This window comes from Toxotes jaculatrix, chromosome 14 (genome assembly GCF_017976425.1).
Source record: "Toxotes jaculatrix isolate fToxJac2 chromosome 14, fToxJac2.pri, whole genome shotgun sequence".
Classification (NCBI taxonomy): domain Eukaryota; kingdom Metazoa; phylum Chordata; class Actinopteri; family Toxotidae; genus Toxotes; species Toxotes jaculatrix.
The window spans coordinates 19,239,561-19,260,629 of record NC_054407.1 but is presented as its reverse complement, the minus strand read 5'-3'; the positions used below and the strand labels follow the sequence as shown (position 1 = coordinate 19,260,629).

The 21,069-nt window shown below is 38.8% G+C and overlaps 2 protein-coding genes across 4 annotated transcripts; one reads left to right on the top strand and one right to left on the bottom strand.

Moving 5' to 3' along the window:
- Nucleotides 1–209: 209 nt before the first annotated feature.
- ranbp3b (RAN binding protein 3b) lies at nt 210–11,807 on the bottom strand. 3 transcript variants are annotated; one of them, XM_041055981.1, is made up of 17 exons: nt 11,766–11,807; nt 9,706–9,761; nt 8,860–8,896; nt 8,682–8,759; nt 8,505–8,576; nt 5,963–6,028; nt 5,696–5,788; nt 5,386–5,495; nt 4,875–4,994; nt 4,479–4,579; nt 4,297–4,372; nt 4,091–4,187; nt 3,048–3,172; nt 2,834–2,954; nt 2,200–2,342; nt 1,405–1,600; nt 210–553 (listed from the first exon to the last, which is right to left on the bottom strand). In XM_041055981.1, the coding sequence occupies exons 1-17, from the start codon at nt 11,785–11,787 to the stop codon at nt 510–512; spliced, it is 1,557 nt and encodes a 518-aa protein (XP_040911915.1). In that variant the 5' UTR covers nt 11,788–11,807; the 3' UTR covers nt 210–509. The 3 variants fall into 3 exon arrangements, with proteins under 3 accessions (XP_040911915.1, XP_040911916.1, XP_040911914.1); XM_041055982.1 differs by having other exon boundaries at nt 9,706–9,719; nt 11,766–11,797; XM_041055980.1 differs by lacking the exon at nt 11,766–11,807 and having other exon boundaries at nt 9,706–9,804.
- Nucleotides 11,808–18,238: 6,431 nt separating this feature from the next.
- On the top strand, nt 18,239–20,743 carry ccl25a (chemokine (C-C motif) ligand 25a). The gene is made up of 5 exons (XM_041054328.1): nt 18,239–18,367; nt 18,983–19,068; nt 19,275–19,392; nt 19,518–19,647; nt 19,976–20,743. Exons 2-5 carry the CDS (start codon nt 19,005–19,007, stop codon nt 20,003–20,005), a joined length of 342 nt encoding a protein of 113 aa, XP_040910262.1. The 5' UTR covers nt 18,239–18,367; nt 18,983–19,004; the 3' UTR covers nt 20,006–20,743.
- Nucleotides 20,744–21,069: the final 326 nt, after the last annotated feature.

The following is a 21,069-nucleotide window of genomic DNA, read 5'->3' as shown; positions in this document are numbered from 1 at the left end:
GACTCGATGTAGGAACAACTGATTGGATGACTAGTCAAATACACTGTGAATGAAGCTCCTCTGGATGTGTGGCGTCCAGAGGTACGGCTGTAGAGTGAGTAAAAAGGTCCCAAAGTAGAAACTGCAGTCTTAACATGTGCCATACTTTAAAATGTAGAGGAAAACACCCTTACGCTCATCAATATGATGAGCAGAAAAGTCCCAAACCAAAGCTTTGAAGTCTTTATTTTTGCTATCGGGGAGAGGAAAAAATACTCGAAAACAAAAATAAAACACAAAACAGGAGAGGGAGGGAAGAAACGACTCCAGATATTACGCTGAATGCAGAGAAGATGAACTGCACGAGTTGGGTGAGACACTCCGGCACAGGGGGTTATTTCCTGGAGCTAGACTTCTAATATCCAAAAGTACTGGTCTGGAGGACCCATGTTGGTCAAGGGGTGTCCATGGAGATGCCTACAGCAAAATGCCTCAACAGCAGCATCTTAGCAGGCTGTCCACGAGTGACGCTATGTGCTTCCTGCTACCTGGCTCTCTCCTCCCTCTGAATTACCTGCAGGAAGGGGGCGACAGCAGGTTGACAAATGTTATGCAGGCAAGTGGTCTGAATAAATGTACATTCAGCTGGCAGTTTATCAGACACACCTAGCTAAAATGAATGTAGTTTAATGCAGCAGTCCTAATAAATACTACCTCCATGAAGGTTATAATGTTCAGTTTTTATTTAAATTGTTTTAAAGCAGCACTGATTCAGCTTTATTATCATTTTTAGGGATGCACCGAAATGAAAATTCTTGGCCGAAACCGAAAACCGAAAATGAGGAAACCAAGGCCGAAAACTGAAAACCGAAACACCGAAAGAAATTATTATGCCAAATATTAGTAGCATTGTACATAAATTAATATGAATGTTTCAAAGAATAAATCAATTTAAACAATATTGTAAAATTAAATATGTTCTCTCATAAAAACACAAAGTGCATATAAGTCAAGTGCATTTTAAAATTTTTGCTGTAGGACTACAACATAATAGTGTATCAAAACAAAGATTGCCATAGCCCATATGTTAAACGTAGGCCTTTAACAACAACAAATACACCAAGAGTTGCAGCGCTTTAAGTTAAGTTTTAAACTCCCTTGCCTTTTCAAAACATCCGCCACAGACGGAGTGGGCGTGCTCGGAGGGATTTTCCTTTTCTGTGCTGCATTCCTCTCATATTCAGCACAGCGATCAAGATGTTTGGATTTCAGGTGATAAATTAAACCCGATGTGGAGAAATTCTCTGAAGATGCGCCCCCTCTTGAAATTTTGACATTACATGTTTTGCAAATCGCTATCCGTGTGTCTTTCTCAGATTTACTGAAATACGTATATTAAAAAAAAAAAATAAAAAAATCACTGACTTGTAGCAGGAGTGGAGGCTGAGGCAGAAGCGGAGGCATTGCCTTCCTCGTCGCTGTCATCCTCGTTGGACTGTGGTACCTCGGCCTCGGGGATGGTTGCTGCCGGGGCCTCAGGCTCCTGCTCGGCCCTGCTCTTCAGAGCCAAGATACGGTGATGTAACGCTGCAGCCAGCTGACCTATGTCCTTAGAGCTACCCTGAAGACGAGAGATGTGGTTACAGACAGGTCAGCCACATAGAAGAACAATAAAATAGAACTAAAAAATATTCATACTTCATTACACACATCCCAGAACATTAAAAGTGAAATAAAGCAGTATTTTAAAAAGAGAAACTCAGAGCAACAAAGATTTTGTGCTGTGGAAATTATCCTAAATTTAATCAAGACAGCAAGTGCACAAGGAGAAAGTTTGAGTTCAGTTCAAATTAACTTAAACAGAACCAAGAAAACTAAAATGAGAACAGATCAGAAAACATGGAGCCTAATTACTAAAATATAAAAATAAATAAATAAAACAAGGAAATTAGGACTAAAGGCCTGTTTTTTAAGTCTTTTTGGAATGAAAGCCTCTCTGCAGATAAGATAAATATGGTATCATGTATGGACAAGCAATATATAATTCAAATATCTCTTGCCCAATGTGTAAAATGGGAATCAAGTTATTACAATGTGCACAAAAAGGCTATTTTCATTCAAAGCTCTCTACTCTGATGTTTTAGAGTTTATTATAATCTCCCTTGAGCTTGAAAATAAATACAGCACAGCCCTAGCCAGCAAAAAGTTTTAAATACATACCGATATTAGGAAGACCTTGACCCCCTGGTCCTCTGTGTCCATGGCAGTGATTCGTACACTCTTCTCGCTGGCCTTGTCCACCTGCATCTGGGGCCAAAGTTTAGTGTTGAGGATCAACCGGAGGCTGCCCTGGGTCCTCATCACTGGAAAATTTGAATCAAAAACAGCAATGAAATACAGGCCCAAGCAGCCACTGCTTTACTGTCTTTTTATTCCATGTTATTCTACCTATGATCACAGTGGTGAATTGTCATGAAATATAAGGGAAAAAATATGGTAGTTATAATAATAATATAGGCCTATAGTCCCAGCAAGTGTCATTTCCAAGACAACTGGGGATTTTAGGATTTCTGCATATGGGGTTTTACCTTCTATTTTGTTTTTCTTGTTTTTCTTTGATAAATAAACACTTCACATTACATCATCACACATATACAGTGTGTCAAACAGCATTCTGTTGTGTCTAGACCACAGAAGTGTGAAATGCGGAAAAAGGGCTCCCCCCTGTGTTCAATATCAGGTATTGTAATAATTATGGCGAAGACCACAACGAAGATTTTACTGAGATAAGTGTTATCTCTCAGCAAGTCTGTTTATTTTTCCAAGCCCAAAAAGTTTCTGCAGGTGTGTTTACCTAGACGGGACTGTAGCGTGCCGTCTTCTGTCGATGCCATGTCGTTGAGCCTCAGCAAGCCTCGACCTCTCTCTATCCACGACTGAGCAGTCTTCTCAAAAACATATAACTTGCACTGCATCTGAGGGAGAAGAGTGCAGGCAAAAGAGGGCTGTAAACGTTTCTGCTACATTTATTTATCGCGTGTCTTTAATTGAGAGAGCCCACCCTCTACCTGTAACACATTGCTTTCAGATTCCTCTCCAGTTTTGACGTCAACTTTCTCTAAGATGCACTTCTTGGCTGTGGCTTTGGTGTATGCTGCTGCAGACTCCTCCAAAGACTCTGACACGCTGTTCACTGTTGAGATAAAACACAATGGTGAGAAACTAGTGCCTTGCTTGAGTTTTCAATGTCTGGTCACTTGGCTTTTCATCTTCAACTCGTGCGTGTGTGTGAAGACTTCTGCTTTTTCTCCCACAATGCTCTTGTTGTGACACAAAAACAATATTCTCTGTAAAAATTTGGACTAGCCAGGGCTGTAGGCTGATTGTGAAGGACACAGGGTGGCAGAGCTGTAAAGTCCACTGCAGAGCATTAGCAGAACAGAACTACTTGAGCTCTGCACCCACACAAGAATGCCTGAACCTGCAGTAGCTATGAAATACTGATTATCTTTTCATTGTCACTGGACACTATCAAACCCCAAAATTGTATGTAGAGTATTAGCTCATCCAGTGAGACCCTGAAAAATTACCAAATACTGGCAATTATGTTAGCACTGACCTTGCTTACAATGTATGACTTCACACTTAATCATTTTTAATGTATTATTTTCCCCCTATAACAAGCAGGCAATATTATCTTGTATGCATTTCCTGTATGATTATCCTTATAGGAAACTGCCTAGTTTAAGGACATGGCTGGGGATAAATCACTAGTGGTATGAAATTTGCATCTCAGGATAAAGATAAAAATTTTATTACACCCCCAGGTCTTTAGGGAGGGCTAATCAAACACCAATTCCCAACGAAATAAGACGCTGCTACTAAAGACTTTATGTAGCTTCTTCAATAGATGAAGATTTATCATTTTTCAGTGACTTTTTGTTAGGATTACGCTTTCAGCATTGCACTTCTGTTGAACTGAACTGTTAAACTGCACAAGGTTTTGTTTTTGTTGTTTACCGTTGTCACTGGAGTGAAGCCAAGTGTCTCTTAAATCTATTAATAGTCTAGCCAAACATTTTTTCAGTAATCAGCGGGGTTGTGGTTTTACCCTTCTCTGGGGTGGTTTCCTGTGATGAGGGCTCTGAAGCAGGGGCAGCTGAAACCTCTTTATTTTCCTCACTTGAGGACTCACCCTTGGGAGGGCTCTGAAAATACAACAAAGTTGATCATTGGAACCTGTTCAAAGCTCAACCATTAGGAGTTTTCAAATTTGGCAAAAGGCAGACTGTCTATGCAACAAGCTGCAAAACTCACCAGAACTCTTTCAGACATGTTCTGCCCAAAAACAAATTTTGCCCCACCGTCTGTACTGTTTGTGGCATTTTTTGAACTGAAAAGAGAGGAAAGAAAAAAAAAACATCAGTGAGCTGATTGAAGTTAATCATAAATGAAGATGAGTTTCTAAAAATACTCAAAGGAGGACACAATTTCATTACCTTGGGGTAGAGATGTACTGTAAGAAATAATTAGTGCCCTCTGATTGAGAGTCCAGTTGCACACTATCCTTTGACTTGTCTTCTGTACTGTTCTCGTCCAACTAGAGAAAATCAAACTATTGTGTTAAATTTGGAGTCATGCACAACCCAGGCTTAAAGACACAAAATAACGTTTAACAAATCCATACTTGATGAAAATCCTGACTAATGTGTAGCATAAGACGAGAGTGAACAGCAAGTCACCATTTCCAAATTATCTACATCTTCCACAAAGATTTCTGCCACAACAGTTCCAGACAGACCACACAAAATGTACAAAATAATATTGGACATTGGCACAAAATTTGTATCACACAGACCAGTGTAAAACAAGTGAACAACTGCAAAACAACAAACCTTTGCTCTGTCTTTGATATTCTGACCAAACACAAAAGATATTGCTACATCTGTCTCCTTCTTCTCTCTTCCGCCTCCATCTTTGTTACCACTTGCTCCATCTTCCTCATTTTCATGTTTCTGAAATGGTTGGGGGGAAAAAAAACACCAATCAACTTTGATGTTTGATCCATTTTCACACGTATTTTTCTGCATACCAGATTTACAAGTCTTTGCACCCCTGTGTAGAAAAAAAAAGCTGCTACCAAATTTCCCTCATGACACGGTGATTCATTTGATATCCAACATTTGCATAATTCGTTATGAAAATTTCTCAAGACCCAACATACTTCCTCATTACACAGGAGCACGGAAGTAACCACAAGTCTTAAGCTCTTCTGTAGAGAACCTAAAGTTGAATGGTTTCCCCACACTTTCTGATGCCTTAACAAAGCCTGAACTGAACTGACTGGCATTGTTTTTCAATACCAAGCCCTTGATTATAACCGGCTGAGATTTAGCCACTCCTCACCAGTGACTTGGCCAGCATGGCTGAGTGCTCTGTGTTGTTCAGGAAGAGGGACTGGGTCATAGATGCCCCATCTGATGACTTTTTCACACCGTTGGTTCCACAACTGGAATCTAAAATGTACAGAAAGAAAAGATTGTTCACTGTTTTTTTTCATTGTACCAAAGAAAATTTACCCTGCAAGGCACATGCAGAAAACACACTGTTCACAGTTATCAGTATACAACGTTAAACGAATTATCAGACTAAGAAGATTTGTATGGTGTTTAAGAACGTTTTGTATCAACTAATAGGTGACTTCAAGCTAACTCACTGGACTCTATATGTGATTTAGAGGGCGGCGCCTGGAGAACTGCAGGGCGGAGAACACTGCGTTGCTGTTCCTTGGGTTTCTGACTTGGGACACCTGCAAAAGACCAAACTTGTCTCATACTTTTTTTCAACACAAAGATGTTCAGGTCTAGATGTACGATTTCCACTTCTGAGAGGACTCATATGAAAGGGTGTGAGTCTGTGTTCAGGTTCAAACTTAGCGTGAGAAAATATGATATGAAGAAAGCAAACAACATCAAACACCAACCTGAACTTGGTGCCTGTCCATGTATGAGAGTTGGTGGCTTTAGACGGAATCCCACAGGCTTCTCCTCTGGTGAGAGAGCACATAAGAGAGAACAGACATTAAAAAAACAAAAGAAAAAGATCCAAGAGTTACACAGCAACTTATAAAGGGTATGTTCCTTCTGTCTTTGCACATTTCAAACCACAGAGCCAGTTACCACAGCAACCCTAGTGGAGCCTCAAGAGCTGTGTTGTGATCCAACTCCTGTGCCGTAACATGACGGGCTCTAAGGCCTCTGATCTATTTCTACCCGTCTCTCCATCTCAGTGGCTTTATTAGCCTGACGTGACCTGGCTCTAATCAATGCTAAAGCAGAAAACTGCATCCTCTTTTTCTTCAACATTTATGAGCCCATTTCAGCGAACATTCAGGTAAGATGAAATTTATTTATTTTTTAAAATTTCATTTAACATAATCCATAGGACACATTTTTCCAACATGTTAAACACATTTTACTTATTTTACTAAATAAATCTCAATTGTTTTTTTCTCTGTTAAAAGCTTCGGTTTATATATTTTTCATCTTTCCTCTCCTTCCCAGCGTTAATCTCGTCCTGTTTAAAGTGATTCCACCACTGTCGATTGAAATATTAATGATGGAAAGGCCTCATTGGCTAAACACTGATGAAATGCATGTGGTGAACCATAACAAACACTCTGTCATACATTGTGAACAGTACAGAACTATTATGTGATCAATGTGATTAATTTTGAGTTTGACCAAACGGGCTCCCAAACCACATCAGAAAGACAGCACCTAGTATGGGATTGAGACCGGAACTCGTTCTGTACCAACATCCACTCAACATCTAACCGACCCTGACTTGTACTGCCAAATTTGAGTCCAGTGCTATATATTTTTTCCTTTTCAAAGAGGCGGATGCAGGAAGATTTTTCCCACTATTTCAAAATAACTTGTCTAGGAACACCGACTATATGTGAGGTCTATACAGTAGTAGGCACAGTGAGCCCCCCCAACATAAAACAAACAGCCTAATCCTTAATGAGCCACTCATCTAGCATGTTCAGTAGTACAACGCAAACAGCAGCCAACTACCAGCATATGACACTAAGAAATCTGCCTTTACCAATGTCAACTAATTTTCCCCACTACTGGCATCATAAATTTGTCTGGTAAACTCAGAACTCGTTTCCCAGCTGAACTTGGCAGCTCAAACAGTCACAATGCAGAACAGAACTAAATTATGTACAGGCATGGTCACAGGTCATACAAAGTCATAACGTTCCCACAACGAAGAAGTCTTCTCTGAATTGCTGTTGATTTTGGGAAACTGCTCTTTATTAAGTTCAGTTTCATATAATACTGACAATTAGCTTACCAGGCTCCTACAACAGATAGGCTTTCTCTGTTGGGTATATTCCATGTTCTATTTGCAACACATGACACAAATTGACACAGAACACCGGTGTAGTTAGAGATGGACAGAGAGGAGAGAGGAGGACCAAATTCCTTTACAATAACCAAATCTCAGGCAAATGTTACTGCAACAAACCAGACCGAACCGATGGAGATGTTCAACTTGACTGGGAATGCACTAATGTGGCACAGTGATTTTTGTCATACTTACAAATTTTGTAAAAATCAATACTACATATATGGGGGGCAGTTGAGTAAATATCTTGTTAATTTCAACTTTTAAATTCCATACATCTTCAATGTGTATTCACTTACTGTTTAAAATTATACTGAAAAAAATCTAATCATGCCTGTGTAATTTGTGCTTTGCATTTTGTGGTTGAACATTTTTGTACATCCACGAATAACTGGGCAGCTAGCTCAGAGGTAAAATTACCACATTAGAGTAGACTAGAGCTGACCAGAGTGAAGGGGGCATTTGCAGATATGAAATATACAAAACTTCACTGACATCTTGACTTTACAAAACGTACACATCGTCAGAAATTATTTCTGACATGTGGGCAAGTAAAACTGTTTACTAATGTTATGCTGCTTTCACACAGGCACTGCAAGCCGGAACTTTTCCATACATTACCCAGAGGAGCTGTATGTGTGAACACAAATGTCTTCTGAACTGGACATTAAAACAACTTCACCCTGCCAGCTCCCTTGTACAAAGTCTGTGCAATGTCCAACTGAGCGGATGTGTGAATAGAGTGGGTCATTGCCACAAAAAATTCACAGCGAGTGGGCGTATTGATGACATTTCTATCCTGACTCCTGCCTGCTCTACCCAGGTGCCACACCTCACCTAAACCAAATGGAGTATTTACAGTGGGTGAGAATGCGTCTCACAGGACAATCTCCAGTTGTGTGCTGCATGTGTGAAAGGGCAACCTTATTCCCCTGACATTCATTCAGTTAAGTAAAAATCTTAGACTGTTGAAATTATATGTTTGGCCTCTGAAACTCTCTCTCTCTCTACTTATATATATATATATATATATATATATATTTTTTTTTTTTTACTGCACAGGTCCTTCAAGTTGTAAAGAGAAACTAATAGTGGTCTGGATCTCTCACCTGGCTCAGAGTCAGAGTTCCCAGTCGGAGACTGGCAGAAACTTGAAGGCATGAATACATTGTTCTTGGGAACTGCAAAGTAGCGGACAGACATTGCACTCAGCATACAAATCAATGTGTACACCACAAGTAATCAAGAAAATACAAATGCTCTATTTAGTCACCACGTGCCATTACCAGAATGTGGGGGTGGGAACGATGAGGTCCTTTCCCTTTTCACTGGGGGGCAATAGCTTGCCTCGTCTTTATCTGAATCTGAAAGTAGCAGTAAAATATTAGAACGATTCCAGATTAAATAAATCTATGAAAAAGATATGTTACCAAAGAAAATGGCCAGTTTGAACATTTTATTTACCTTCTCCATCCTCTGCACTTGAGCCCTCCGCAGATCGCTGAAAGAAAACACAAATAGCTTTTAGTTTTTCTCTCTTCCAAAAGAATGGTCTTCATCACTGAAATCATTAGAAAATTAAGGACTAGGATGCTAGCTGCACTTTGTTTGATCACTATGGCTTTCTGTCCAGAGTTGCAAACATGGATAGAGGAGAAAAGTGTTATCAATTCAAGCAAGATGTGTTTGACTTAAGGTCAACATACTCTCCGTTGGCAGTTTATTTAGGGTCCTAGCCAAAATTAGTATAGGCTAATACAGCAGCCGTGCAATAAATCCTACCTCCATGATGGGTATAATGTTCAGTTTGTGTTTAAACTGTTTTGTAGAGGTGTTGATTCAAATGTGTTGAATTGTATTGCATTATATGGACTGGTGTTTCTATTATTTTCCACCCTATTTATATCATTGAGGGCAGACTAATTAAAAGAAATATCTCTCTGTACAACAAAATACAATTCAACATCACCACAAACTACATACTCCAAAAATCAATCAACACTCATTTAAAACAATTCAAATAAAAACTGAATTATAACCTTCATGAAAGAAGGTTTCAGGAATGCTGCATTAGACTGTATTAGTTTTAGCAAAATGTGCCTAATTAACTGTCAACTGAGTGTATTTTGACTTTTCATTACAGCTTTATTAACAGTTCTGCTAATAGTGAAAGATTTTAGCTCAGCAACTCTTCTGCAATATGCGCTTTTTTGAAAATGCAATCCAGTCTCGATTCAAGTACAAAGTCTGCTAATTCAAAGCATCTGGTTTCAGTCTTGATAAATACTTAAATAAAATAGTGAAACTTACCTTCTGTGCTTTATCTTTTTGGAAAACAAACACAGGAGGCGCTATGGCTGGCTTGTCTGTTAAAAGAAGATGTAGGCTAGTCATCCAGGCACTAACTTAGGAGAACATCAATTATATTCATGCTTTAAGGTTGAAAACAAAATACATAAGGCCATGGCCTGCCCATTATTTGGTCCTGAACGAGCCCTTTAAAAAAAGTGAATGTGAATGCTGATAATCTAGAAGGCTATGTGCATCAGGAATAACCAGCAATCTAGTACTTGATCAAACACCAAATTTCAATGCACAGTAATAAAATGAACAAGCATTAACATGTGATGCCAAAAGTCATTCAAAAAGATTATATATATTACACAGACTGCATGATAAATGTGTTTCTCAAACTTACAGTGCTTTCAGGAGATACTTCTGGTGATGATTATAGTAAGAAAAAACTATGTGACCAAGACTTGAGAAAATAAATTTGTAAAATGCTGGAAAATGGCTGATTTCAATCAATGTTAGCCAGTCAAAAGCAATCAGACTATGCTACAGTTAATTGTGCAATCCTATTATAAGTACCAGGAAGAATGAAAACACATTATGTTTACCAAAACAATTGGACAAAATCACAAATGAATACACATTAATGTAAACAACCATGTATCAAACGTTCAGCCTCCCCATACGGCCAAACAGCAACTATAGCTACTTTTGTCATCAAAAAGGAGATATTATTCATGTCACTCACCAATGTTTTCCGACTCATATACGATATTGAAATAACCAACCAGAGTAGCATTCGCCAGGCCAGGTAATAATCTGAATTCACCTTAGGCCACTTAACGCGTCTACCTTCACACTGTAACCTCTGTAAGATGTGTAATCCTATAACGTTAGCAGACAAAGGTTTGCCTCTGTCTGGGTAGGGCCTATTATACTGAGCAGGTGTAGCATCGTTGTCGTTGTGAGCCCTGTCGGTGCTTAAATGCGTGCGGCAACAGCCAAATAGACGACAGCACACAGTCTTGCAGTGTTTACTGGACCGACATAAAGCGTCTCTATCACAAACCCTCATGGCTAACGCTAGCTGTTTGTATGTGATTCGTGTTTAACTGCAGAAAACATGACAATGTTGCGTGACCTATATAATTCAACACCCAGCCTTGTATCGATCTGCGGCTTGCAGAGCTATCTTAGCCAATAAATGTTAGGATTTCCACTGATATTCACTTCAGATATTCAAGTGGCCCGAGATGTTCCCGGCTTATGTTAAACAGCTAGCATTTACACTATCTGACCCGTTCCAGCAAATACTCGGCGCCACCGGTTGTTCCCTAAAGCAGAACGTAGCTTAGCTTACTGGCTATAGTTAGCTTGCTAATGCGCTCCATCCCGCATGAGTCATCTTGCCCGACAAGCAAGGACACCAAGATTCTCGCCGAATTCTCCTATAGTTTGCAGATCAACACAATGACAAGCAGATCTGAGCGAAATAAACAACAAATATCAAGAAAGTAGAAATTACATCAGAGCATTGCCTCTTGCCTGACGTCTCTCTTTCTACGCGCCTAAATGAACGCCAAGCAACCCTGCAACTGAGCGCTGACTACATTAAATATCGAGGAGGATGTACTGTAAACGTTTCCTTTCAGACAAGGCTACTTACTGGTATTGTGTTTGTATATCGGTCTTGATGGAGGCAAGACTTTTCGTCTTTGGCCTAGCAAGCATGAGTTTACATCCACATCGAATCATTTAGCTCGCCACAAATGGCAAAACACAACAACTATAAATAGCCGGGTGCTAGCGTTCGGAGGTAAGCCAGCTAGTGGCAGGCAGCATTCGAGGGCGTTCCGAGGCATTCCAGGTATTACCCACAGCCCAGCCATTAGCATTGTTAGCCTGCTTGCTAACGTTGTAGTATTGCAAACGCCGCGAAGCATATAATTCACAAGAACTCACCATTTACATGCAACCATGTAGCTTCATTTCAGTTATCAAATATGCAGACCATGTTCAGGCTCCGTTTATAACGCCAGAGTAGCGGTATTGTTTTTCTCATACTGCCACTTACTCACCTTCGTTTGCCAAGTCCGCCATTTTACTTCGACGCTCACACACCCACAACCCACCGCGCAGATAATACAAGTCGAGGCAGAAATGTTTTCAGTGGCAGAGAGCATATGTCACCGTTTACTAATGCATGTGAGCGACCCCCTGTCCTGTGCCCTTCAGTGAGCTACAAAAATGTTGTCTGTCCTGTCCTGCCACAATGTAAAAGCGCTTAATATATTATATAGTTTCAACCAGATCCAAAAGAACAACTTAAACTTTGCTTGGAGAGCTCAACTTACTACTACTAGAGCAACTTCTCAGGCCCCTATAGAAATGTGATACCATCATAACACAGATTTTAAAAAGTGTTATCTGCTGTGATGTGGTCACAATAAATTCACCACTGGGTGACAGACAAAGACAACTGACCCTAAAAAGAGTAGTTTGACAAATAATCTCTGCTCAAAGTTTTTGGACTAGCTTTTTTCAGGATCTTTCAAACACATCTCAGTCTTCCTTAGCTAACAAAGTCCATAGAGACAATTCAGTTGTCATCATCCTTAATGATAAACATGAAACATGTCCAGAGTGCAACAATAATTTACCTCAAAAGAAGTTCCTGAGGTATAGCAGTAATATGGGACTGGGAGGAGGGGAGGCACAAGCAAAAATGAATAATTTAGTAATGAAAATACACTTTGTAAAAAAAAAATAAAAAAAAAAAAGGACTAAGGGAGAGTGGTTCTTATGACAGATTCTTTCCAGTTTTAGTGTCATTATGGTTTTGAACATACAGATTTTGAACCATTTCTTTCTTGGCACTATTATTCTTGTTTATTTACCTCTCCAGTTTCAGCTGCAGCTCTACAGTTTTCCCCAGAAGTGTTATTGTATAGGTAATGGTGGTCTTTAAAATGACAGCCATTAATGTGAAGGTAAGCAAACAAGTCATAGTTCACATTCCATGGATTGAGATTATCTATCTCCTGTAATCACCATGTTTGCATTTATACACATGGTGGCGCAGTTCTGCCTCACAGTGAGAGGGCTCATGGGTTTCAAGCAATATTTTCTATACCATAGAAACACTTGTGTGACAGTGATAAAAATGGGTGCGATGTTCACTGTGATAGATTAATATACATGTTTATTTTCATACCACATGGAAATTGATAAAAGGAAATAACATACAAACCAACAAAAAAACCCTAAAACTCTTTGGTATGTTCTGGTCTGCAGTAATGTCAGGAACGAGAAATACTACAATTATCCTCAATTAACAGACTCAATTAAAGATAGCCTCTCTAGTCATTTACAGTCAGTGGTTCCTCCAACACACTTTATCTGTGTCCTTGAAGTCTACCAAACATGTTGAATACATTTCCTACCTCATAAAACAGTTACAAAGCCTTTTTTTTAATGTTTTGAAACCCAGATTTTTTTTTTATACCAGTTGCCCTTTTATTGGCACTTTGGTACCTTTTATGGAGGCCACAGTCACTATGCTGTGAAGCAAACACGAAAACATCATGGACTGTTCTGCAGTGCTCATTGGTTCCCAGAACTGTAAACAAAAAGCCACGCTAGCTATGCTCAAACCCAGGAGTGCCATTTGCATAGAAATTTGTGGACTCAAGCATGAATCCAAATTCTGACCCTTTTCAGTCTGGTATTTCAGAGCATTACTTACACCTGACATTTGTGTCAGATCAAACTAACTTTATGTGCTTTTAGCATGCTTTATATGCTTTTACAGCTTTACTTTGCACACAGACAATGAGGTGATCTGCTTGTCTGCTGCTGTGCATGTGTCAATTTTCAGTGTAAAGCCAATGCAGATCACTTCACCTGCCACCAGAGGGCAAAATAACACAAAAAGCTGGAGGTGAACCTCCATCATACACAGACAGGTATTCAAAACCAAGGCACACTGTGTTTCATGGTCGGACTATTCCATCAGCTTAAAATACTTAAAATAATGCCTTGTGAATAATTTCCTCAGCCTAACATAACATAACATAGCATAACATAAACAGCTTACCTCCCCGATACATTAAGAAAGGAATAAGTCAAACAGGTAGAATTAAATGAGAGAAAAACAGACACTCCCAATCATTATATATTATCATTTTCATTGATTTCATCACTCATGTAAATTCTTTGCATTTTAATTAACCAGGTTGCTATTCACATCCAGGCTGCTAGATGACACATTATACGATTAGGAGGATATCCACGCAGACACGGGGAGAACATGCAAACTCCACACAATCCTGGCCCGGATTCAAACCCAGAACTTTCTTTCTGTGAGGAGACAGCACTAACCACTGCACACTGCAGAATTTAGGCAGAAGTCATTAAATCACTGGGCAAATGATGGTACATTTTTAGGACCACCGAATAGAACAGATTCACAATACTTGGTAGTGCTCAATGTTGACCAGAACTTTTCAGACAGAATGATAATACAAATTCACCTTCAGGTACCACTCAAAACAAGTCACTGCATGTGTTTTTCCTCAGAGAGCCTTCATCTATCGGAAGAAAGCTTGGCTTGTAGCTTGTATTTCAAGCCAGAATAGCTTTCTTTTTACCCTTCACCATAGGAAATGTCTGTGTCCACTGTATATCAGTGAGTTACCATAGTTTTATTGGTAGCAGGCCAATGAACTTAATTCTTTATAAACTCTAATTATACTCCAGTTGTACCAGGTGTTGGTACCTTTTTGTTGTGACTGACAAAATTGTCCCTGTTACAAAACTGCAGATTTCCAAACAGGCTCTGTAGCTGTCTTTCTGTCCTGATGCATGTGATATGTTTATAATGATACGTGTTCTTCTGAAGTAATGGAAGACCACCTCAGACACACACTGTTACATAACAGACTTATTTCTTTTCAGATGATTGTAACTAACACCTAAAGGTAAAACCCAGGGAAATTTCACTGGAAGAAATATGGGGATAATTATGATGCAGACATTCTTTCATGTAACCCCAAAGCCATCTCATTTGTTGAGTGGTAATGTTTTTGATCTTATCTTATGATTAGAGTCACCTGATTCACTAGTTTCTCAAATACAAATTCTAACCTGAAAACTGCACTCGCAATAGTGCACTGCGACAGCTAAAAACCAGACAATTTAGCCACATTTGGTACTGAAGTGTAAAAAATATTTTAAATGAAATATGCCCTGAAATGGGGAGTGCATCTTCAGTGGTGACCTTGTGCTGCATAGTGGATGTTATTTAAAACACTAACCAGAAGAGTCATCATAAATTTAGCAGCAATCCCACATTTCTATCAGATACAACTGCCTTGATCTCCATCATTCTCCGCCATTGGTTTGCTCTTAAGACTGACCAGTCAGGGTCTAGTGACCCAACTATAACATCCCATCACAAAAGGAAACATATCCAATTACAGAAGTAAGGATACCTTTGTATGGTACCTATAACATTATAATGAATATACTTCTGTTTTAATGTAGTATTTATTCTTCCGGTGATTATAGGATATCCTTCATCTGTCATCTCCTTCTCTCTATATTGTGATAAATTTAGTATCTACATTCGACATTGTTACATTTCCTTACCTAAAACAATCAAGTTATAAAGTTACACTTAGACCAACTTTAGACTCAGACTAATGTATCCCCTGACCTCTTCGACATTAACAGAGAATTTTTGCTTTGCAGAGACACGCTCCTTGCAGGAAACTGATTCACCTACTTCCTGACCTTTCTGTTTGTGTCATCAACACATCAACACACTCTGAACACGTTAAAGTCAGTAAAAATAAAAAATGAACCCTCAGAAACTAAATTCTTTTTTGATCGTTTTCTTGCATGTTTGCTTTAATTTGTCTTTTCAGGTACATGCAGTTTGCAAATGGATGGTTGCAACACAAATAAATGTTAAATCAGTATCATTATTCAATCTACAGCATGTGAGACAGCTCTGTCCTCATTTCGACTGTAGGTTTTTGGTACTGTGTGCCAAAGTAAAGTTTCTCACACACTGACAAATGGCTTCTTGGAGATGTCTTCTTTCATATGCATGCAAAATGACAGCAACGATGAAGGGATAAAACAACATATCATATTGTCTGAAAGGAATGCTGAAGACATTGCACGGCCTGAGTCCAAGTACCCTTGGCAATGGACCATCATCTCCTGACATGTTTGGTGCCATTAATCCATCAGGATTTTTCAAATATGCAATCACAACCAGGAATAGAGATAATCACATCCAACTCTGTAGTTTTTTTTTGATAAAGTTATAGGCTGTTTTGCCAACAAACAGTCAGATCTCTTTCATGTTGTACCATGAGCGAACCCACAGAACTTGCAGGGAACATTCACAACAAGACCAGAATCGCTCAAAAAGACTGAGGCAATTTGTGAATAAAACATAAGAACTGCTTTAGAGCCTGGGTGGCAAGTGGGAAGAAACAGGAAATTTGCAGATTCCTTCTATACGACATAACACACTGTTGTGGTGTTCTGGAGTAGCAGTAAACAACTAAAGTGAGCAGCAGTGTTCTACATGCAGTGGAAATGGAAAGTGCAGGTCCTTGAAATGCCTCACTGGGCTTTAGAAGGGTAAATGTGAGTTCTGGTAAGAGTATAAACAGTGAACTGTGCTATCAGATGTCCACTCAGGCACTCAAGGCTCATTAATATCTGTCACTGAATGTTCAACAAAAAGAAAAAAGAACAGCAGCTTATTTGCAGGAATTAACAGGAAAAGCTTTGGGTGGATATGCTATGACAATGCTGACAAATGTTTTTAATGCAGAGTTTCTCAACTGTCAGAACAGTGTGACTAAAAGAAGGATGTGCTGTGTCTGTGAAAATGATGTTGCTTACATCAGAGTCAAGCTCTTGTGAGCATATCGACAAGCACATCAGAGAAAGTCGACAAGCTTTTTCAGTTAAATTAGTATATTTTCTAGCAACACAGCAACAGCAACATACAGCAACTCAATTTTACATGTGTATATAGAGGGTTATGGCATAAATCAGCAGGAACAATTGGATTCAGACTATTAGACACTGCATTAAAATAGATTTAACTCCGGAAACATGAAGCCTAAAAGGTGATCTGTCATCATACTTACCCGAAATGCAATTAATCTTTGATATACATCCATTTATCACTTCAATATGCAGTGACTAATGACTTATTGACTTGTCATTTCCGGTTTTCAATTACCTTTGAGGGTCAAAACGAGTCTGTCAGATTTTCCATTGTCAAGCTAGGTTAACTATTTTGATCCTGAGATAAGGTCTTTATGACCTGATAAAACTTTGTGTGCCATCTGCTGGGGACTTCCACACACAATTAAAGGTAAACGAGCAACAGCAGAACTTTAACCTTTATACTGTATATCAGCAAGTGTTCTCTACATGACATGCACTTTTATTTTTTAGTCTTAAAAGGCTGACCAGAGACAGGGAACACAATTTATCTCAACATGAAAACAATATTCTGCTGTACACAAGGCAAAATTGCATTGTGTCTGAGAAATATAGAACTAGATAAATATCCAAGTAGGATGTCAGTTCAAAGATGTCTTCAGAGCTCATAGAGGATGTCATGGTCACTCTGGCCATCCTTTATCATTATGGTATTGTAAGCATTGGTGGTAAGGCATCAATTTGTGGGGACTAATGGAACTATGTAGCCAGGGCCACAACATGGGGAGTGAATTCAAAAAGCCAGCCAATAGTCACAACATCACAAACAGCATTTTTATCAAAAGGGCTTTACAATTTTCTTCTCATTCGCACACACATGATTAGATTTATATTAATGATGACTGGTATGATGGTGCCTGCTTGTTATTCAAGCAGACTGACATAATTTGGACGAGAGGATACAGATATCTGATCTGTTTATACCTGATTATGTTAACACATGTCTCTTGAAACTATATCAGGCCAAAGATTTCTGCAGGACAAGATTCAACAGTTGCATCTTAGCACAAAAGTGCAGTCTGTTATTCCATCCTTTTTGTTAAAAGCTGTTATTAAGTGCAAGAATTTCATCAACAGAACTTTTTGGATGAAGGTTGAGACACAAGTTATATAAGAAACACCTTCATTCAACAGCCATTATGGAAGACTGAATTTTTCTCAACTTGTAACTGTCAGAGTGAGGGATGTTAAAACCTTTAAGAGATTCTAATTACAACAATCTCAGGCAATGTGGGTGTTAATTCCATGGTAAAAAAAAATGTCAGTTTCCTATTTCTAAAACTAAATGTAAATGTAGTCTAAGCAAGACATGTCATTTGTTATAGCAGCAACCTCTCATACCCACATGTATATTGCTTAGTTCTTGAGAATTTAGCTACTGCACTGCTAATACTGCTAATACTGCTTAGATTTAGCAACAGACAACAGTTTTCATAGCGATCATGACCCCTTGGGGGGGGGGGGGGGGGGGGTTTAAAAAAACAAATCACTCCTGGGCTGAAATTAAAAAGGAAAAGAGAAAGGAAAATGAGATGATGGGCAAGATCAGTGGCAGATTGCCTGTGAGGGCTTTATAAGAGCGCCTCACCTCCACATGTTGACAGACGCGAGAAGAGAGCTACAAACTGCACCTGGAGCATTAGAGGTGAGCTACAAAAAGAGACACTGTGATCTGTGTTTATCGGGCGGTGCCTCAACAATTTTATCTTTCTAAGAAAACAATGTGTCTTAAGTTTGTGCCACATTTTCTTTTTTCTTCTCTTCTTTTTCTCCTTCTTTTCTTCATTACTTTTAATTTACCAGTGACAGCACACATTTACAACATTGTGATGATTTAGATTTTTTAATTTTTGATTTTAAATAATCACTTTCTTTTTGTTAAGCAAAGGACCAAAAATACAGCTAAATACAGGAAACATTTATGGACGATGGACATCAAGCACAAGTGTGTTGATGTTTAAGAACAACATTTGCTTCAATGAGCATGTGCAAACAAATCCTATGTAAAGACTGAGATATGTTCAGAGGTGAGAAGAGAGTTTTGGAATTGAAAAGCTGGTGGGTTTAAAAGACTTAAGTTGATAGATAATGGGTAACAGACATTTACAAAGAGAGGCAGTGTAAAACATTTGTTCAAAGTTCAAGGTTTCAGATGTGAAAAGGGAAGGTGTGGTAGGAGTGGAGGTTCAATGATCACACAGTGATAAGACTGATTGCAGGTAAACATAATAGTTCCTTGTATTCATCTGGGTTTTTTCAGAGCTGCAACTACAGACTGCACCATGCGGTTCAACGTGCTGTACTCCCTGCTGAGCCTATCTTTTCTCTGTCTTGCACTGGCACAAGGTAAGAGACTGTAAAAGGACGACAGCTAGTATCTGGCAGTAGTGTCACATATGCTGCACCTTCAGCATTCCCCGATTGTGTCAGTGGTCTGTTGATTATTTGACTTGATTCAGTGTACTTTGTCTATGTTGTACATGTTGTACAAATTATATCATACTGTACATATAGTGGCTACACTGGATTGTACTGGATTTCTGATCCCTCAGTGTCCTATGATGACTGCTGTCTGAAGTATGTGAAACACTTGAGCCACAGCATTCAAAAACATGCAACGAGGTATAAAGTGCAGGAGACAGATGGAGGCTGCAACATCCCTGCTATAATGTAAGTACACATCCACACACAGTAAGAACCTCCACTTTAAAGGGGAACTCTCAGTGTTTCCTATTTTAACAGACCTTTTCTATTATTGCCGCTGAAAATAAAAGTCTGTATCGATTGTGTTTTAGCTTCATCATGAGGAGAGGGCGCATGTTCTGTACAGACCCCAGAGAGAAATGGGTCATAGAACTGAAGGACAAGATTGACAAAAAACAAACAAAGAGCATGAGAAATAACAAGAACAAAGGCCCCAGGAAGGTGAGTGATTACTGATGACTGCAAAACTCTCCATGTTATCGAGTCATGTCTTTGCCAGTACTGTGAGGATATTTCACCCTGTTTCCAATTTAAATCTTTACAGTTAATGTATGTTCTAGAAATTAGTTTTTGCATCTTGTAGTATGAAGGACTAGAATCAAGGAAAGTGGCATTTGATTTTGAAAACATTTTAGATGATTTGAAATATTCTGACTGCACTGATAGGTTTATCCACTTAAACAAAGATTTCAGTCGCATGACCTGAACATTTGAGTGTGAATTCATGAAAAAGTGAGAACTTATTTTCAAATTTCTTTGTTCTTCACAGGACCATCCACAGAGACCAAACAGAGTGTGAAGGTGACAGTGTGCTGCCCTTATTCTTCCTTCCACCCTCTGGCAAATGTTATCATTAAGCAATAAGAGGTTTATGGTGGTTTTATAGCGTCTTACTGGAAGGCAGTCGAGGAGGTTGGCCAAATCTTGTAGCATTACTTTTGTTTTCACTCTTTCACTAAGATATGGGCCAAAGGCTTGTGCAGAATTGCAGCAGCACTTTGTTGTCTAGGGTTGGACTGCTGATGCCGAGCGGTGACCACATCATGCAAATACATTCGATAGCATAGCTGCTTCAGTGAGAACATTTGTGACAGTTTCCTTGCCTTTTAAGACATCAGATATATTGTATTGTAATTGTGTAAATGTGATGAGACATCTCTCTCTCTCTTTATATATATATATATGGACATATGGATGTGTATACTATTCTTTCTAAAACTAAAATATTATATACACCATGGGTGTATGCATGATGTACCCAAATATCGATGAAATACTTGTGTAAATGCTAACACTAATTGTTAAATGTGAATTAACACGTTGACAATTAACAATCTGAATTTCTGTAAAGTGTCATAGGAAAGGAGAAACTCTCGTCTTAATTTCTAAATTGTTTAAATGTCTGTCTTTTCATATTTTTGTGTTTAGCTTCTATTACAGAATGTGTTTCCATAAAAGCATCAGTATAATAAATCTGCTTTTCACCTTCCACTCAATGTTGTTTATGTACAAGTACACATAAATGTTTTATACAGTCTTTTCCTCTTGGACCAGTGTTTGTTCTTTGTGCTATTTGAATTGAAACACGTTTTTGCACTGCCTTGTATTTAAACAAGGGACATTTTGTGAAAGTGACATGTCTCTTTTCTTCCTCATACAAATTCAAAAGTCTGGAGAAAAGACAGGAGTTTGGATTAAATATGGAAAATAACATTCCTGAAAGCTGTATGATGTAAGCAGCATTCAAGAATATGTAAATATTGGTTTAGCCCAGGGTACTATGCAGCAGTAACAATACTATCCGCCCACAATGCACATGGTCTAGTCTCAAGGTTCCTTTATGAGACTGCTTTAATTCTCCTA

Excerpts from the sequence above, each read along its gene's own strand:
- ranbp3b (XM_041055980.1), bottom strand. The coding sequence starts at position 9,789 with ATGACTAGCCTACATCTTCTTTTAACAGACAAGCCAGCCATAGCGCCT. Across the intron at positions 8,897-9,705 it reads AAAAAGATAAAGCACAGAAG|CGATCTGCGGAGGGCTCAAG; the intron begins GTAAGTTTCACT and ends GTTTTCTTTCAG. Across the intron at positions 2,343-2,833 it reads CACGCTACAGTCCCGTCTAG|TGATGAGGACCCAGGGCAGC; the intron begins GTAAACACACCT and ends CAAATTTTCCAG.
- ccl25a (XM_041054328.1), top strand. The coding sequence starts at position 19,005 with ATGCGGTTCAACGTGCTGTACTCCCTGCTGAGCCTATCTTTTCTCTGT. Across the intron at positions 19,069-19,274 it reads CTGTCTTGCACTGGCACAAG|TGTCCTATGATGACTGCTGT; the intron begins GTAAGAGACTGT and ends CTGATCCCTCAG. Across the intron at positions 19,648-19,975 it reads AGAACAAAGGCCCCAGGAAG|GACCATCCACAGAGACCAAA; the intron begins GTGAGTGATTAC and ends TGTTCTTCACAG.